Source organism: Canis lupus, chromosome 6 (genome assembly GCF_048164855.1).
Source record: "Canis lupus baileyi chromosome 6, mCanLup2.hap1, whole genome shotgun sequence".
Classification (NCBI taxonomy): domain Eukaryota; kingdom Metazoa; phylum Chordata; class Mammalia; order Carnivora; family Canidae; genus Canis; species Canis lupus.
Genome location: NC_132843.1, coordinates 38,280,091 through 38,298,222, shown reverse-complemented (window position 1 = coordinate 38,298,222; position 18,132 = coordinate 38,280,091). Strand labels below are relative to the sequence as shown.

At 62.8% G+C, this 18,132-nt stretch overlaps 2 protein-coding genes and 1 long non-coding RNA gene across 12 annotated transcripts in view; 2 read left to right on the top strand and 1 right to left on the bottom strand.

Annotated features, from left to right (window-relative positions):
* Positions 1-576: 576 nt before the first annotated feature.
* Positions 577-13,685, top strand: DENND4B (DENN domain containing 4B). 6 transcript variants are annotated; one of them, XM_072829598.1, is made up of 28 exons: positions 577-698; positions 1,908-2,247; positions 2,679-2,931; positions 3,403-3,472; positions 3,619-3,788; positions 3,864-4,108; positions 4,384-4,450; positions 4,544-4,602; positions 4,779-4,923; positions 5,151-5,326; positions 5,439-5,539; positions 5,885-6,100; positions 6,441-6,586; positions 6,836-6,975; positions 7,058-7,184; positions 7,831-8,037; positions 8,278-8,406; positions 9,140-9,344; positions 9,617-9,784; positions 10,031-10,419; positions 10,577-10,699; positions 10,839-11,008; positions 11,090-11,231; positions 11,453-11,689; positions 12,174-12,291; positions 12,385-12,550; positions 12,637-12,701; positions 12,808-13,685. In XM_072829598.1, exons 2-28 carry the CDS (start codon positions 1,931-1,933, stop codon positions 12,951-12,953), a joined length of 4,497 nt encoding a protein of 1,498 aa, XP_072685699.1. In that variant the 5' UTR covers positions 577-698; positions 1,908-1,930; the 3' UTR covers positions 12,954-13,685. The 6 variants fall into 6 exon arrangements, with proteins under 6 accessions (XP_072685699.1, XP_072685702.1, XP_072685698.1 ...); XM_072829601.1 differs by lacking the exon at positions 577-698 and adding an exon at positions 1,066-1,229 and having other exon boundaries at positions 11,621-11,689; XM_072829597.1 differs by lacking the exon at positions 577-698 and adding an exon at positions 1,067-1,229 and having other exon boundaries at positions 10,037-10,419.
* On the bottom strand, positions 11,930-16,843 carry LOC140635277 (uncharacterized). 3 transcript variants are annotated; one of them, XR_012032639.1, is made up of 3 exons: positions 16,703-16,843; positions 14,358-14,494; positions 11,930-14,228 (listed from the first exon to the last, which is right to left on the bottom strand). It is a non-coding gene; the product is annotated as an uncharacterized lncRNA (long non-coding RNA). The 3 variants fall into 3 exon arrangements; XR_012032637.1 differs by lacking the exon at positions 16,703-16,843 and adding an exon at positions 16,395-16,616; XR_012032638.1 differs by lacking the exon at positions 16,703-16,843 and adding an exon at positions 15,702-16,255.
* The window catches only part of GATAD2B (GATA zinc finger domain containing 2B), a 96,371-nt gene continuing 94,521 nt past the window's right edge, over positions 16,283-18,132 (top strand). Inside the window, exon 1 of one of the 3 annotated variants that reach the window (XM_072829603.1) lies at positions 16,283-16,302. The gene's annotated coding sequence lies outside the window, so the exon portion shown is untranslated. Of the gene's footprint in view, positions 16,303-16,634; positions 16,784-18,132 lie in introns of those variants that run through there. The other 2 variants (XM_072829602.1, XM_072829604.1) reach the window with 2 other exon arrangements.

The following is an 18,132-nucleotide window of genomic DNA, read 5'->3' as shown; positions in this document are numbered from 1 at the left end:
TAGAGAACCTGGAAGACGAGTGGTCCAGGGCCAGCCTCTGACCTCACTCCAAGTTGGCTACCTCCCCGCGCGTGCCCTCCCTGCCCTGAGTGCTGGCCTGCTCCCAGGGTTCCCGAGGGGTGCCTGTTGCCGCCACAGGCTGCCAGCCCCGCGCCCTCTCGGCGTCCATCCCACTGGCTCCAGCCTCGGCCCCCGCTCCCCTCGGGGCACACCCCGCAGCTCCGCCCTCTCTTCCTCTTTTCGAAGCCCTGCTCTTTTTCAGAAAGGGAACTGAGAGCTCGCAACCCAGGCCCGCAGGGAATGCAGAGCGCCTTAAGCCTGGAAGTCGGGGCGTCGCCGGGTCGGCGCAGCCCGGCCCCCACCCCCCACCTCTGGCCACATGTGACCGGGCCCCCGGGAGGGACGGGCGCCGTCGCCTGCGTGCAGGGGGCCCTCCCGGCCGCCAGGGGTCGCGCTGCGGGCGCCGAGCGGGCGCGGCGGGGTCACGGCCCGGGTGGGGGGGGTGGGGGGGCCGCGGAGAAAGCGGGGCGCGCCGACGAGCCCGGCGCGGCGCCCGGGCCGCCTGTGCCTCCGCCCGCCGCCCGGCGGGAGCGTGCCGAGCCGGGCGCCATGTCCGGGGCCGGGTAGCCCGCCTCCCGCCGCCCGCCTCCGAGCCGCCCGCCCGCGGGCCGGGGGGCCGGGGAGCCGCGGGCCGGCAGGTAGGGCCGGGCTGGCGGCGGGCGGGGAGGGGGCGCGGGGAGGCCGGGGCTCCGGCGGCGCAGCTGGTTCCGCTTCCTCCGCCGCGGGGAAGTGAAAGCGCGGGGAGCCCGCGGGACAAGGGCGGGCGCGCAGGTGTGCGGCGGCCGGAGGGCGCTCCCCCTCCACCCCGCCCCGGGCCCCCCGCTCCCTGCCCCCCACGCTGCCCGCGGCCGCGGCTCCCCCCCGGGGTGGGGACGGACGGTCTGGCTGCGTGTGGCCGCGCTGGGCGGCGAGGCGGGGTTGGGGGGCCCGGGCGGGGGCGGGGCAGGCGGGGGGAGGAGGGCCGCGCTGCCGGCCTGGCGGTGCCCCCGCCGCACGCCCCGGGGCCGACTTCCGCCCGCGCAGCTTCCCCTCCGGGGTTTCGGGAAGTCCCCTCCCTTCCCCTCCCGAGCGCCCCACGCCTCCCGTCCGGTGCTGCAGCCACTCGCCGAGCTGCGCCCCGGCTCCGTGCCCCGGGCTCTGGGGACCCCCGGGTTAGGCCATGGCGGCAGGTGAGCACACAGGGGAGGCCCGTGGAGCGCCCTTGTTCCCCCGCCCCCGCGGCCGCGTCGGACCCAACTTCAGGAGCCTGGAGGTGGGAGGGCGCTGGTGTGTGGGGTCAGTGCACCCGCAGGCAGGAGGACACCCGAGGCTGGTGGAAAGACACGAAAACTTGGATTTTCTGGGCCTTCCTGGAACCCGGGGGGGTCCTCTTGAAAACGTAGAGGTGCGCTCTTTAAGAACCTCTGCTGGACCATGAGGTTCTAGTGATGTCATCAGGAGGGGTGGGAAGGTCAGAAACCCCGAAAACAGACTGTCAGGTTGGCGAAGTCACGGCAGGGCCAGTGCAGGAAAGATAGTGACCTCGACTGTGGGGAGTGAGGGCGGCCGGGCCTGTGTAGAGGCCGCAGCAGCGGTTCGAGGTCAGAGCCCCCGGGCGGCTGCTGCGGTCAGCTGTGCGCGGGCGTGCTGCTGGGGCGCTGCTGGGGCGCTGCTGGGGGAGAGGGCTGCTGCTGCTCGCGGGAAGGGCCGGGTCCCTTTAAGGGTCTGGTGACGTCACAGGCGGGAGAGCTCGGGGTTGGCGGACCTCTGCGACCCTCCCCTCCCCTGTAAGGACTGGGGACAGGAGGGAGCGGAGGGGGGCCTTGGTTGCCTCCCTTCTTCACCTCTGCCCCACTTGACCGTTCCAGATGCAGTGAGTGAGGGGGGGGCCATGGCGGAGGAGCGGCCCCCCCGGCTGGTGGATTACTTCGTGATAGCCGGGCTTGCAGGGAACGGAGCTCCCATTCCCGAGGAGACACGGGTTCCCGAACCCAGTGGGCCCCTGCGCCCTCCCCGGCCAGCCGAGCCCATCACAGACATGGCGGTCATTGCTCGGGCACTGGGCGAGGAAGTGCCCCAGGGCTACACCTGCATCCAGTCCTCCGCTGGGGGCCACCCCTTGGAACTCAGTGCCGGGCTCTTGGGTGGAACGCAGCCCGTCATCTGCTACCGCAGGGGCCGTGACAAGCCCCCCCTCGTGGAGCTGGGGTGCGTGCCCTTTCTGTACAGGCACCAGGGGAGGCAGGGTGAGGTGGGGGCTGGGATGAGAGCAGGAAGGGGGCAGGGGTGGGGGGATGCACTTAGTCCCCACGTGGAATCAGCGGGTAGACTCTGCAGCTGCTTGCTAGCTATGGGATCTTGGCCAGGGTGGTGAGCCCTTGTGGGCCCATGTCCCCCTTCAACGGGGAGAACACCTCCGCAGGGTGCTTGAGAAGACCCAACAGGGTCATCCGTATGTGGGATGTGGCACACAGTGAGTCCACGGGAGCCTTTCCCCGTCGCATTTGTGAACAGTTAGGAGCCACAGAAGGCTGGAGGGCAGAGTCCAGCGAGAAGTGGGCCCTGGTGCTCGCTGTGACAAGACTGGTCAGTAGGACTTGCCCCGAACCCCTGACCTTTGCCCTGCTCTCCATGTTCAGGGTCCTGTACGAGGGGAAGGAAAGACCCAAGCCTGGCTTTCAGGTGCTGGACACAACGCCCTACAGCCACTCGGCCAACCTGGCCCCTCCTGGCCCTGGGCACCCCCGCACCTACCTCACTTGCCGACGGGCAGCAGAGGGGGCAGGGCTGCATGCCCTTGGCATCACCGACGTCTGCCTGGTGCTGCCCAGCAAGGGGGAGGGCACTCCTCATACTTACTGCCGACTGCCCCGCAACCTCAACCCTGGTGTGGTGAGCAGGGCCTGTGGTGTGCTGGGGTGTGGGCGCTGGGGCAGAGAGGCTACCTAGGGCTAGAGGGCTTCCGACACCTGCGGCAGGCCTTCAGGGGTGACTCTCCTCTTGGGGGACCAGGATTCCTGGGAGGGCTTCTTCTTTTTCTTGAGATTTATTTATTTGAGGGGCAGAAAGTGAATGAGGGGAGGAGCAGAGGCTCAACTGACTGAGCCACCAGGCACCCCAGGGGTGTTGGGAATTTTAAAGACAAAAGACCACTGGAACCCCAAGCTGGCTGGGTCACTTAGGTGTCTGACTCTCCCTCTCAGGGTTGTGAGTTTAAGCCTCGCTCTGGGGCTCAACACTGGGCATGGAGCCTACTTACAATCACTTTTTAAATAAAGAGAAAGATTGCTAAGGGATGGTAGACAAAATGGAGCCCAGAAAACTTTGTGAGTGTGTATCTATGTCTTGTCATTCTTGGGACAGTGGGGTCCAGCGGTATACCTGTGCTACAAAGTGGGCCTAGCCAAGGCCCACACTCTGGTCTACGAGGCAGGTGAGTGGCCCCCGTGTGCCTCCAGACCCTTGCTCCTTCGTGTCCCCCTGCCCTGGTGCCTATTGGCTGGCAACATCGCCATGCTCAGAACTCGCTTCTCCTTTGCCACCTGGCTTTTCTCTGGCATCTCCTGGGTCCCCCCACAGAGCTGCTGGGCCGGTACCCTGAGGAGGACAATGAGGCGTTCCCCCTGCCCGAGTCCGTACCCGTCTTCTGTTTGCCCATGGGAGCCACTGTTGAGTGCTGGCCTGCCCACACCAAGTACCCCGTGCCCGTCTTCTCTACCTTCGTGCTCACGGGTGCAGCTGGTGACAAGGTGGGTGAACAGCATGCCGTGCCCAGGGGTCCAGCTCTGCTGAGCCCACCTCACGGCCTCTCTGCCCCCCGCCAGGTGTACGGCGCTGCCCTGCAGTTCTATGAGGCCTTCCCGAGGGCCAGGCTGTCGGAGCGCCAAGCACGGGCCCTGGGGCTCTTGAGCGCCGTGGAGCGGGGCCGGGCGCTGGGGGGTCGGGCAGTGCGCAGCCGGCGCGCCATCGCTGTGCTGTCCCGCTGGCCGGCCTTCCCCGCCTTCCGCGCCTTCCTCACCTTCCTCTACCGCTACTCCGTCTCAGGCCCCCACCGCCTGCCCTTGGAAGCGTGAGCATGGCAGCCCCCGCTGCTGGGCAGGGGTGACGAGGGAGGGCCAGGCGGGCGGAGGAACAGGGACAGGATCGTGCAATCTGTCCACCGGGAAAGTGCCCCTGGCTGAGGGAAGAGTGGGGCCTGAAGCCTGGTTTACCCTGGCCCGGCCCCAGGGCAGGGGCTGTGCTGAGTTTAGGGACTACGAGGTTCTGGTGCACAGGTGAAGAAGGGCGGAACATGGGCGGGGGGCTGGGGCGTCTGCCTCTGACCCGGATCCCTCTCTTTCCCAGGCACATCTCCCACTTCATTCACAACGTCCCCTTCCCTTCCCCGCAGAGACCTCGCATCCTGGTGCAGGTGAGAGCTGCCACCCAGCGTGGGGCTACCTGGGCGGAGGGAGTTGGCAGGGGCCAGCCTCTCATTCTGACCTGCGGCTCTTCTGCCTCCCAGATGTCGCCCTATGACAACCTGCTCCTCTGCCAGCCTGTATCCTCACCCCTGCCGCTCAGGTATGTGTCCAGGTTGGGGGGAGGGCTGTGGCTACTGAGGACCTGGTAGGTGCTAGGCAGGTGGGCATGGCCGTTGAGGTCTGCACAGGTCAGGCCCTAGCAGTATCTGCGCCCTGTGTCTGGGGAGGGGTCTCCGGGGCACCCTGGTGACCCTGCCCCTCTTGCACTGCCTGCAGCGGTGCCAGCTTCTTGCAGCTGCTGCAGAGCCTCGGCCCCGAGCTGGCCATCACGCTGCTGCTGGCTGTGCTCACGGAGCACAAGCTGCTGGTGCACTCGTTGCGGCCTGACCTGCTCACCAGTGTTTGTGAGGCCCTGGTCTCTGTGAGTGCCGCCCTGCCCAGCCCACCTTCCCTGAAGCTTTTCACACGTGCCCCCACCCCTGTCCAGATTCTACTTCCTTTACCTTCCTCTGGGGGTTTGGGGGGCACAGTCTATACACAACTTGCATCAGGGGCTGTTCTCGGGATCCCACCTCCAGCAGCTTCCATGACCCTGGCCAACACTCCGGCCACCCCCCGCCCACTGGTTCTTGTTCCCTGCCGCTCCAGATGATCTTCCCGCTGCACTGGCAGTGCCCCTACATCCCGCTCTGTCCACTGGTGCTGGCAGATGTGCTGAGCGCCCCTGTGCCCTTCATTGTGGGTATCCACTCCAGTTACTTCGATTTGCACGACCCGCCTGCTGATGTCATTTGCGTCGACCTTGACACCAACACGCTCTTCCAGTAAGAGGGCTGGGTGTCCATCAGTCAGGGCTGCTTGCAGAGCTGTGGGCAAGCAGTGGGAGAGGCCAGCCAGGAGCCTCACAGCCCTTCCTTCCCTCTGCTCATGTCATAGGACTGAGGAGAAGAAGCCACTGTCTCCTCGGACCCTGCCCCGCAGACCTTACAAGGTTCTGCTGGCAACTCTGACAAACTTGTACCAGCAGTTGGATCAGAGTGAGTACCCTGGGCAGGGGTGGGTGGGACTGGGAACCCACCTGACCAGGGGACCCCAGGCTGGAAGGCCTGTGCAGAACCAGACCTCACTCGCTTGAGGAGGTGGCCAGGATGCCAATTTCCCGGGAGTGTGGGGACTGCTGCATCACGATTCCGAATGTGTGCGTCAGGGATGGGGTGGTGGTGGTGGTGAGTTGGGGGGGTGGCGGGGGGCAAGGGCTTGGGGGCAATCCAGTCACTGGGGAGGCCTGAAGAGGATACCTACCAGGGACGCCTTAGCTTCAGCACAGGTGTGGGAGGAGAAGGGTTGGGGCCAGCCCTGACCCAGGCTGCCCTGGTCCCCAGCATACACAGGGCCCGAGGAGGAGGCGTCCCTGGAGTTTCTGCTGACAGACTACGAGGCAGTATGTGGCCGCCGGGCCCGGCTGGAGCGCGAAGTGCAGGGAGCCTTCCTCCGCTTCATGGCCTGTCTGCTCAAGGGCTACCGGGACTTCCTGCGGCCGCTCACCCAGGCCCCCTCGGAGGGTGTTCGAGATGTGGACAACCTCTTCTTCCTGCAGGGTAGGGAGAGCTGGCCCGGGGTGGGGGTCGGGGGGTAGGCTCCCTGGCTTGTTCTTCCACTGGTACCAGCCCTGAGCCTGTATGGTCCTTGGGGCCTTGGCTCTGCCCTCCGAGGGCTCAGGGCTTGGGGTAAGCAGCCCGTAGGCCAAACCATCCCCAGGACCCTGACCTCAGGGCTCCCCATCTGAGGGAGCAGGTGCAGACAGAAGGGAGGGACCCCCGGCCAGCTTGGCACCTGTAGTTGTCCTGCCAGAGGGGCCCCGACTGGGTCCCAGGGTCTCAGGAAGGTCGTGATAGGGCCTGTGGCCTGCTGAGCCCCATGGTCCACATTCACTCCCAGGCTTCCTCAAGTCCCGGGAGCGCTCCAGCCACAAGCTGTATTGCCAGCTGCTGCGCACACAGATGTTCTCCCAGTTTATCGAGGAATGCTCGTTTGGCTCTGCTCGGCACGCCGCCCTTGAGTTCTTCGACTCTTGCGTTGACAAGGTATTGGATGCTGTCCCCCTGCCCATAGTCACTGTTAAAAGCGCATCGTCTCACCAGTTGTCGGGGCCACACAGCTGTCTGCCCTCCCATTCCTGACTCCATCCCCGGCGATGTCTCCAGGATCTTGGGGAGCCTGAGTGCCTGTGCTTCTTCCCCACAGCTGTGCTTTTCAGGGGTGCTGTCCTCTGGATGTTCTGGCTCTTCCCTGTGCCCACTGTCTCCATGCTCACTCTTACCGTCCTGCTTCAGGTCCACCCGGAGCAGGAGAAGCCTGAGCCCACACCCTTGGTGGAGCTTGAGGAGCTGTCAGGGAGTGAGCTCACCGTCTTCATCACACCTCCTGAAGAGCCTGCAGCGCCTGAGGGCAGTGACTCCACCCCCCAGTACTGGTGAGAGCCTCTGTTGGGAAGCCTAGGCCATGGCTGGCTGCTCATCGACCACTCCTAACCCTGCCTCTTTCGGCCCCTCCAGCTACGACGGGTTTCCCGAGCTGCGGGCTGAGCTGTTTGAGTCCCCTCGTGAGCAGCCTGGTGCTCTGCCTGTGCCAGGCCCATCCCGCAGCGCCCCCAGCAGCCCTGCCCCTCGCCGTACCAAACAGGTAACAGGGATGTGGGCCCTACAGAGGCACCTGACTCAGGCCGTGTCTTCGTCTGTGGAACGGATCTGATAGTACCTATGCTATTATTAGCAGGTTTCTTTCTTTTTTTTTTTTTTCTTTTCTTTTCTTTTTTTTTTTTTTAAAGGGAGTCTAGGAATCAGTAAACTAGAGAAGAAAGGTTTTATTTTATTTATTTATTTATTTTATGATAGTCACAGAGAGAGAAAGAGAGAGAGGCAGAGACACAGGCAGAGGGAGAAGCAGGCTCCATGCACCGGGAGCCTGACGTGGGATTCGATCCTGGGTCTCCAGGATCGTGCCCTGGGCCAAAGGCAGGCGCCAAACCGCTGTGCCACCCAGGGATCCCTATTAGTAGGTTTCAATGTGCCTGGCCCATAAAAAGCACTTAAAATGTTAGCTGTTAGTGTCGTCCCCATCACTTTTGTCTTCCGAGCACTCTGGGAAGGTGGGGGCCCCGGCTCTAGAGCTAGGCCACGGTGCCAGGGATGAAATGAACCCTGTGTGCAGCATCCCTCCTGCCTTCTCAGAGCACAGACCCTGGGGAGGGTGCCGCTTCTCCCACCCCATCCCCAGGCCTGCTCTGGCCTGGTACCGTCCTCACCAGGGTGTGCCCTGCCCCATCCAGGAGATGAAGGTTGCGCAGCGGATGGCGCAGAAGTCAGCAGCTGTACCCGAGCTGTGGGCGCGCTGCCTGCTGGGGCACTGCTATGGGCTGTGGTTCCTGTGTCTGCCTGCCTATGTGCGCTCAGCGCCCTCCCGCGTGCAGGCCCTGCATACGGCCTACCAAGTGCTGCGCCAGATGGAGAGCCGCAAGGTGGTGCTGCCCGATGAGGTGGGTATCCACGCCCAGCCCCAGGGAGGCCCCTGAAGTGGTAGGGAGCTGGGCAGGTGCCTGTGACGCTCATTGAGTATGTTCAGGGTGCATCCGTGAACCCCAAGGGCGTAGATCAGCAGGAAGGGCAAGTAGCTCTTCTCTGCAGTACCCTGGGAGCTGTCCTGGGCTGGTGACGTCTGCAGGACCTGGGGGTTGGGGATGGGAAGGGGCCCCTCACACTGTCCTCTCCTGGCCCAGGTGTGTTACCGCGTACTAATGCAGCTGTGCTCCCATTATGGGCAGCCTGTGCTGTCCGTGCGGGTCATGCTGGAGATGAGGCGGGCAGGCATTGTGCCCAACACCATCACTTACGGCTACTACAACAAGGTACTGAAACTGTTTGGGGTGAGATGGCAGCCGGTGCCAGTGTGGATACAGGGAGGATGCTGCTCCCTCATGCCCCCTTGAAGAGTGACCATGGAAAGTCCACAGGGCCCTGAACCCCTGTCAGCCACTGGACCATTGGAGCGGTTTAGCACCAGATAGCATCCCTCCTGCTTGGCAGCTTACTCATTCCTCATAGCTTTGACGGGGTGGCCGGGCAAGGACTGCTACCCCCCACTGGTAGCCATGCTGTCAGCCAGCGTGCCAGGCACTGTTCCAGGCATGTCATGTGTTTTCTATCCTTTCATCGTTTCCGCAGCCCCGCCTCCCTCTAGCCCCATGTTACAGGTCCAGGATCCCATGGGGAAGAGGTCAGGGAGTCAGGACATGAACACAGACATAGTGATGTTTTGTGTGTCCAGAACTTTAACCACAATACAAAAGTGCCTCCTGGTTTTTATGTGATACAACTCATGACTAGAAACATGAAAAAACTTCTTCAAAGCCTTATGCTTAACAAGTAGCGGAGACTGCATACAAAGTATCCGCATAGCTTCTGGCTTCCTTCAGCTCCCTCAGAGTGGCGGTGGCCGAGCCATCAGCAGAACAGACCAGGCAGGACATCTGCAGGGGGAGATGGCCCCTGGGTCCCTGGTGTCCCTGGAACAGGCAGTGGCCATCAGGCTAGAGTCAGGGTGTGGAAGTAGGCCATGTTGATGAGCACTGTGCTTGGCAGGCTGTGCTGGAAAGCAAGTGGCTCTCTGGTACACCGGGTGGGCGCCTGCGCTGGGCCAAGCTCCGGAATGTCGTCCTGGGGGCTGCTCAGTTCCGCCAGCCTTTGAAGGAACGACGGCGGCAGCAGCAGCAGCAACAGCAGCAACAGCAGCAACAGCAGCAACAGCAGCAAGCAGCAGCACAGGAGGCAGGCAGCTCCCAGACAGGTGGGTAGGAGACCCGGAACCTGCTTGGGGACATGCAGCCAAGCCCTGGTGGGGCAGGGGCACAGAGAACTGGTGCTAGCTTCATGGCTGGCATGGGTTGTTCTGGGGACCTGGGTGTTTTGGGGACAGGTCTGTGCACTTGGCTGGTCACGAAGGAGAGGATGTTCGGTCTGGGAGGAGCCCTACAACCCCAGGCCCATGCAAGAAGCCCTGTTTTGGGACAGGGTGGGCTTTCTGGTGGGCTGTCTTCAGCCTCCTCCTGGTGTTTGCAGAGCCCTATCTCGAGCGTCACTCCCCTACCCGCCCACTTCAGCGCCAGACTACTTGGGCTGGTCAAAGCTTCCGGGACCCAGCTTCACCCACAGGGCGCCTGGTGAAAAGCGGCAGTCTGGGCAGTGCCCGTGGGGCCCAGCCCACCGTGGAGGCCGGCGTGGCCCACAGTGAGTGCCCAGCCTGACCCATACCCCGGCCTGCTCTCCTGACTGCTTCCCAGGGAGAGAGGAGGAGAGCAGAGCCAGGCTCCAGGGGCCCTCTGTGGGGTGTGCTGTAGAGGATGGGGGACCTTGCCTGGGACATGTCACTGTGGTGGTAGTAGTGGCAGTGCCAGGGTCTGTGCGGCCAGGGGGTGTCTCCCTGGCTCCTGGACAGCGAGGCGCTGTCTCCTACGGTTCTCCTCTGCCCTGCAGTGATAGAGGCCTTGGGGGTACTGGAGCCCCGGGGGTCGCCTGTGCCCTGGCATGATGGAAGCCTCTCAGACCTGAGCCTGACGGGTGAAGAGCTGGCCCCTGGAGGCAGCCTGGAGGACTCAGGCTCAGCCCTGGGTGCCCAGTCCACTGAAGCCCTGGAAGGGCCAAGTGGGCGGGCGTCCAAGGCCAGTGGACGTCAGGATGAGGCCAGCACCCCCAGACGAGGGCTGGGCGCTCGCCTCCAACAACTGCTCACTCCTTCCCGCCGCTCCCCCGCCTCTCATGTTCCCCCACCTGAGCTGCCCCCCGACCTGCCTCCCCCCACCCGCCGCAGCCCTATGGACAGCCTCCTGCGCCCCCGCGAGCGCCCTGGATCCACTGCGTCTGAGGTAGCCAGCTGGGGTGGGGGGAGCCAGCTGTGGGGGAGCCAACGTGGAGGGGGAGCCAGCCACGGGGGGGTGTCCAGCTGCTGTAACCCCATGGGGCCCGGAGCGGGGCTGCTAACAGAGAGCCTCCTGCTGACCACTCCTTCTCACGTGCCGGCAGAGCTCAGCCTCTCTGGGCAGCGAGTGGGACCTCTCTGAGTCTTCTGCCAGCAGCCTGAGCCTCCGCCGGTCCTCGGAGCGCCTCAGCGACACCCCCGGGTCCTCGCAGCCACCATCCCTGGAAGTGAGGAGCAGTCCACCCACCTAGATGTGCTAGAAACATGCACAGGGCCTAGTCCCTCTGTCTCTCCATTGAAGGCAGGGGCTGTGGCACCTGCAAGGAGCTTGGACTCTTCAGCCTGGGGGGGTCTTCTTGCCTGCAGATCCTGCTGTCCAGCTGCTCCTCCTGCCGTGCCTGTGACTCACTGGTGTATGATGAGGAAATCATGGCCGGCTGGGCACCCGACGACTCTAACCTCAACACCATCTGCCCCTTCTGCGCCTGCCCCTTTGTGCCTCTGCTCAGTGTCCAGACCCTGGATTCCCGACCCAGGTGCCCAAAGCAGGGCCAGTGCTTCAGGGTGGAAACAGGGAGGCAGAGGTTCAAGGGCTGACCCCCGTTGTTCCCCCACAGTGCCCCCAGCCCCAAACCTGCCCCAGCTGGTGCCAGTAACAGCAAAGATGCCCCCACCCCTGGGGGCTCAGGCCCTGTGCTCAGTGACCGCAGGCTCTGCCTTGCTCTGGATGAGCCCCAGCTCTGCAACGGGCACATGGGGGTAAGGTGTGGGCCGCAGGGGCTTGGGGGACAGCGTGCATGTGTCTGTGTGTTCCCCAGTGGTGGCAGGGCATGATGAGCCCAGAGCTGCTGGATGAGGTGACTCAGTGGGAAGCATGGTCCTGGGGGTGGGGTCCTGGGGATGGGGCCTGGGGGGGGTGGGCACCCCAGGGGCATGGCCGGCATCTGCCCTGTACTGCTCTCCATCTTTATACCTGACAGGCTGTGCCCCGGCGGGTTGAGGGTGGGGCCTGGGCCTACCTGAGCCCCCTGGTGCTGCGAAAAGAGCTGGAGTCACTGGTGGAGAATGAGGGCAGTGAGGTGCTGGCATTGCCTGAGCTGCCTGCTGCCCACCCCATCATCTTCTGGAACCTTCTGTGGTATTTCCAGCGGCTGCGCCTGCCTAACATTCTGCCATGCCTGGTGCTGGCCTCCTGTGATGGGCCCCCACTGCCCCAGGTCAGTGCCCTTATGTGGCCCCGCTTGCTGGGTATGGCCCACCTCACCTCCTGGTGTCTCACGCCCCGAAGAGCTGGCACAGGCTCTTTGGGTCCATTGCCCCAGTCTGATCCCTGGCCTGTTCACTTTACAACTAAGCCTTCGTCTGCGGACTTGTGACGTGGCCTAGGTGCCCAAGGCCCAGGGTTAGATGCCTGTGTGGTGCCCAGTACCTCCCACAATGATTCCTGGATGTCTGTCTCTCATGACACCAGTATTTATTGAGCACCTTTCAGGTTCCAGGCAGTTTTTAGGCACGAGGGATGCAGATGTCAGGACAAATGCATGCTCTCAGAGCTTGCGCTCTTGTGGGGGATACAGGTTCCTTCCCCTTGTTTTTTTGGCTGCATCCCATGATGCCCCTCTCTCTCTCGGGGCATTGCTGGTCCATCTCAAGCCCTCCGCCTGCAGTTTGTGAACCTGCCTTTGTCTTGGCTCTTTACAGGCCCCATCTCCTTGGCTGATGCCTGATCCAGCATCTGTGCAGGTGCGGCTGCTGTGGGATGTCCTCACCCCTGATCCCAGTAGCTGCCCACCTCTCTACGTGCTCTGGAGGATCCACAGTGAGTGTGGTGTTTGGCCCAGGCTGGGAAGGAGTGCGTCCCACGCCCAGAGGGCTCAGTAATATCCTGGCTGCTTTCCTTTCTTTCACCCAGGCCAGATCCCACAGCGGGTGGTATGGCCAGGCCCCATCCCTGCACCCCTCAGCCTGGACCTGCTGGAGTCAGTATTGCGCCACGTGGGTCTCAATGAGGTGCACAAGGCTGTAGGGCTCCTACTGGAAACGCTAGGGCCGCCTCCCGCTGGTCTGCACTTGCAGAGGTATGGTGCACCTCTCTGGGAGGTACCTGGCCTGTCCCAGGCTCCATAACTCCTTCTCTCATTCATACCTTCTGCCTCCACTCCAGGGGCATCTACCGTGAAATCTTGTTCCTGACAATGGCTGCTCTGGGCAAGGACCACGTGGACATAGGTAAGGGAGCAGCAGGGGCCTGAGGAGTTTAAGTATTTGGGGCTGGATGTCGGAGGAGGGGGGTGGGAATCCTCCTCTGTTGACCTACTTTCATCCTCTTCCCTAGTGGCTTTCGACAAGAAGTACAAGTCCGCCTTTAACAAGCTGGCCAGCAGCATGGGCAAGGAGGAGCTGAGGCAGCGACGGGCACAGATGCCCACCCCAAAGGCCATAGATTGCCGGAAATGTTTTGGAGCACCTTTGGAATGCTAGGAACCCTTAAGCTCTCCTCTCTGGCCTGGGGTGGGGAGGTGAGGGAGAAGGCATCCTGGAGATAACTGCTCTCCTTACTCCTTTCATAGAGGAGTTGGAAAGCAGACCCAGCCCTAGGCTCCGAATGTGGGCAACAAAAGAGAGGAGGGACCCCTGTTACCAGAAGTCATGATGCCCCTATCTCCAGCCTACCCAGTACGCTTATGCTGATGTAGTACGATATCTGGCGGGAGTTGGCACAGCTCTGTTCCTCCCCAGATTACACCGGGGACTCTCCTCCAGGCCACCCACAGGTCTGTACTGCCCTGGGCATTTTCTAAGTTTTTGTTTTAAAAAACAACTGGAAAGCGACAGAGCTGCTGAGCCTTTGCCCTGAGTAGGAGGGAGGGATGTCATTCCTTGCCAGGCCGGGTGACAGGCCTCCTTTCCTGGAACTGCTGAAGTAGCCTGAAGCTCCCCACTGTCTACCTTAGTGTTTGTATTTTAAGTTATTTATTTTGGAGCCACAGCCCCCTTGCTGATGAGGTTCCTGGGGATGATGAGAGAGAAGGGAAATGGGGCACCGTGGTTCAGCGGTTTGTAGCTCCTGGAAAGTCAGGAGGGAGCTGAGGGAGCCCCATCCAGTCCTCATTGTTACCTCCACTCTGCCCAGGGCCCTGGCTGTGCAGTAAGGATTGTTCCTTGCGAAGTTTTGTTGGATGTAAATATAGTAAAAGCTGCTTCTGTTTTTTCCTTCTGCCTCCTGTTCCCTGGGTCTGGGATAATGAACGGCAGAGGTATTTCTTTTTCCTCCTTTCCACCTTTTCATCCCCTGCAGCATGAAGTCTGCCATGCCTTCCCTGACCAGGTCTGGTGCTGGTCCCTTGGTGCTCAGGGAGTTGTCGGAGCAGGAGAGGGGTGAATCCGGTGCTGGCTATGGTGGTGCCAGGCTGTGTGGCACTTCCGGCCCTCCCACACAATCACCCCCTTGTCCCTCATTTGTACCCCACACAAAGGCTCCATTCTCTGGGGGCCTTGAGCTCATCTCTGCCTTCTTTCCTCTCTCCCAGCTTCTCTAGTACCTCCACAGAGAGGACAGCCCACTCCCGGGTAGGCGGTACTGGCAGCTCTCATGTACCCTGGGAGCTCTGGCAGCTCCCCTAGACCCCCTCAGTTGCTCTAGGTGCAGGCGGTGCTCTTCCAACTAGGGTCTCAGCCTGTGGACAGGACCAGGAAGACAGGCAAGGATGAAGGAGCTCACTGGGCAAGAAGGAGACGCTCAGAATTCTCCCTTTCCTGTAGAATGAAATTAACACAGGAAACAACTCCCAAAGAGCTGCAGAACCAATCACCAAAGGGAATTAGCCAACAAAACACGTGCCTTGGGGAAGGAGGGCAGGAGTGTCAATGGAAGTAATAACTTACATGAGGCTTTAGTGCAAATTCCTGGGGGTGGTGAACAGTGGATGGAGAGAGTAGTACTGGAAACTTCGAGCCACAGGACCGACCCTTCCGCATCCTGCAGTGAGCATGGTGGATGCTTTTCCAGCATCCTAAAAGAGCTGCATGGGAGGGAAGCGAGGGTTTAGGAGGTGCACTCTGTCCTGCTGGGGACTGGGAGGTGTGTCCTTCAGAAGGGAAACCCTCCTGTCAGTCCAGGTTCTGATTGGACCTGACTCCCCAGAATCATCCTGTGCCTGTATCTGCAAGGAGCAACCGCCTTCCTGATATCCCAAGTGTTTGTAGGGCATAGTATGTCCAGCAGAGTGAACTGTCTGGAATGAGAGGATTTTAGTCCCTTACCTTCACAGAGCATACCATCTTGATGGTCTAGAGCACCCCTTGCCTCAGACAGTAATGATAATCACTCTCACTTCCAACTCCTGTACTTCTTACCTTTGGGCCTCCTTGTAGAGACCTACAGTCAGGTGGACAGGACTACAGAATCCTTTAGCCCCAGGAATATCTGGAAATTCCAAGAGTAAAGTACTCACTACAGCCTATGACATCTCTGTGCTATGGCCTAGGGAGCTAGATGAGGGAGGACAGGCCTATTCCTGGCTCGTTTTTCTTACCAGACTTGAGAGCCTATACAGGCTTGAGTTTGACAGTTCAATTAAATCTTGTCTCTGCAATTTACTAATTTTATTACATCAGCCAAATTACTTAACTCCTGCACCTCAGTGTTTCCTCATCTGCAAATTGAGATTGTTTACCAAGATTAACCCTACAATCCTTATCAAGTGCTAAGCACACTTCGTAAACACTGGCTTTGGAAAGAAAAGCCAACGAACAGGTGGTCTGTGAAGGGAAAGGTCAGGTCCGCTGGGCAGTGGAGGCCTCACGCCTGTCCTTGGAGTCTGATGGCCCCATATTCAAAGTCCCTTCCACAGTCTGCCTTTAAGGTATTTTCTGGGGCTTCCCTGGCACCTTGGTCAGGCTGGCATCTCCGGCCACCGCCTTTCCCCTGTCTGCCCTGGAGGGCCAGGTGGGGGGGGGGTGCAGAACAGGACAGGAAGAGGGCGGCCGCTCCTGAAGGCAGGTCACCCGCCACATCCCCGCACACAGGGGCCTGTGGGTTTGTGTCAAATGACCGAGTCGCTGAGAACGTTAGGACGGGAAACCGCGTTCGGTGCCTGCAAGGAGGGCACCGATGGAAGCGGGATGTGCGACTCAGTGCAATTGTTGGAAAAGTCTGCTCGTGGCTGCCATCGCGCTGGCTCAGTGCTGCCCGCGTCCTCGGCGCCGACCTGCGCTCCTTGAACGTACTATCTTATCGTCACGATGACCCGGTGCGACGGGCGCTCCTCTCCATCCTTCCCGTTTGACAGATGGGGAAACTGAGGCACAGAGCGTCCAGGCGAGGGGACGTGCAGCGGAGCCGCAGGGACTCGGCCGGGGCGCCAGTCTCCCGCGCCAGGCCCTCGGCGTCTCGGAGCCTGCTCTGGGGTGTCAGCCGCACCCGGGCCGCGGGCTTGTACCGGGGGGCGGCGGACACCGCATCCACCGTTGGAGGCCCGGGCCCCCGAGCTCACGGCCCCGCCGCCCCGCCCGCGCCCCACGCACACCCGGAGGCCACGCCCCGCACGGACCGCGAGGCCCGGCGCCTGCCGCCGCGGCCTTCGTCGGGTTCCGGGGCTCGGTCGCGATGGGCCACCCCCCACGCAGAGCCCAGCGCTGCCCGCCGACCTCCATCTTTGGAGTCGGGAGGATGAGAGCGGGCCCTGGGGATCCCGGTGTGGGGTACGGGGTACGGCGGCTGCCTGGGGACCAAAACGTCTCCAAGGGAAAGTTGCAGCCTGAAGCGATTTTTTGACCCCCGACACTTAATGGGCTGCCGAAGACCCGGATGTGTCTGGGACTGGCCGAGGTACCCATTAACGCGCCCCCGCTAGACCATCCCCCTCCTCCGCGCACGATTGGGTGCTGCGGCCGCCAATCAGCGCTCCTCCAGCCACTCACTCTTCAAGGGTGGGGTGTAGTCCCGGCATCCCGCCTGCTATTAGCGAGGCCTGGAAGAAGAGGGCGGGGAGGCCGGCTGAGGTCGCCCAATGGGCGTCGTGGCGTGTAGGGAAGGTGGAGCCCAGGCGCTTGGCAGCTGCCCAATCAGCGTCCTTGTTTGTGTGGTGCCGCCGCCGGTGCAGCCGCCGCCGCCGCCGCCGCTGCCCCCCGTCTGTACCGCAGTGTCTGCTCCGCCCGCCCGCCCCGGTCCGGCCCGCCCCCCTCCCCCACCCCCGCCCCCGGTCCTGTCGGCGGGGTCCGGAACCCACTGTGCCGTCGCCTCCCTTTTTCGACGCCTCCGCCGCCGCCTGAGGAGGCGAGCTCGCCGGGAGTTACACCGCCACCGCCAGGTGAGGAGCTGTGGCCTAGGCCCGCCCGGCCTCCCGCCCGCCCGGGGGCGGCGAGCGGCGAGCACAGGAGGGAGCCGGGAGGCGGAGGCGGCGGTGGCGGCGGCGGCGGCGGTGGGGGAAGGGCAAGGTGGAGGGCGGGGGAGGGGAAGCGCCCGCGAGCCGACGCCCGCCCGCGCGCCCCCGCCTCGCGTCCCCCTCCCCCGCCCGGCCCCGCGCGCCCCCGCCCCGCGCTCCGCTCACCTCGTCCCCTCCCCCGCCCGCGCGCGCGCCCCGGCCTTTCCCTCCGGCCTCGCGCGCCCCCGCCTCGCGTCCCTCCGCTTCTTCTGCTTTTACTCCCTTTCCCCTCCCGCGCGCCCCGTTCCCCCGCCATCCCCGCTTCCACTCTCGGCCTCCTGCCCGCCCGCCCGGCGCCCCCGCGCTCCTCTCGAGCGCCCCCGCCCCCGGGGCTGCCCTCGGGGCTGTGGGGGCCGCTCCCCGCGCGCCGGCCAGGCTCCTCTTTCTTCGGGGGCAGCGCTTTCCTTCGGTGCCCGGGAGCCGGCGGCGCGGGACTTGGAGGACTTTGTGGCTCCACTCGCGGGGACGCCGAGGCGCTGGCCTCCCGCTGGGCCGCCCGCCGGCCGGGACGGCGCTCCCCCTTCGCCGACCCCCGGCGCGCAGGAGCGGGCCCGGGGGCGGGGGCTGTCGGTGGGGCTCCGGCGGCCCTCGGGACGGATTTCGGGCTTCCGATCCGCGGCGGTTCCGAGGGCTTTTGTGTGCGTGTCGGAGGTTCGGCAAGGAGGGAGCCGGCCTCCCGGCCGGGCTGCAGCGGGGCTCCGGGGTCAGGGCAGGTCTCTCGTCCGTGTCGACGACGAGCTGATGCTTCTGAGTTTTTGAAACGTTTTTATTTCAGAAAATTTAGTGTTTGGTAGACTGCGTGCGTGTGATTCAAAATGCAGGCTCCCCTCTCAACTTCTCCAGCCACCCAGCCTCACTCCCTGGTGCCTGGTTTCTGATTGTTTTCTGGCAGCAGCGTGCTGCCTCGGTGTTGGAGACTCACCTCGTGGGGTGTTCGGTGCTCACTTTTTTTGCTTTTTTCTTTGATACATTGACCTAAACTCTTCCTTGAAGTCTGACTCCCGTTTTCGGTGCCGGAGTGGTCAGCATTTGTGCCGGCGTGATGGGGAAGGAGGCTACTTCGGGAGCTTCTAACGGTGGTGCTATGGAAGGCCTCCGTGTATTTTAAAGGAAGGCCCACGTGTGTAGGAAATGGTGCTGCTTTTAGGTGACTGATATCGAGTCTGTATTTGAGGATGGGCTGGCTCAAGGATAGGCTTTCCTTGGGCTTTTTAAGCAGGGTGTATGAAGAGTGA

Bases quoted from the DNA above. Each gene is read 5' to 3' on its own strand.
- DENND4B (XM_072829596.1), top strand. The intron at 6,976-7,057 runs GTGAGAGCCTCT...CGGCCCCTCCAG, and splicing joins GACTCCACCCCCCAGTACTG to CTACGACGGGTTTCCCGAGC. The intron at 12,551-12,636 runs GTATGGTGCACC...CCTCCACTCCAG, and splicing joins GCTGGTCTGCACTTGCAGAG to GGGCATCTACCGTGAAATCT.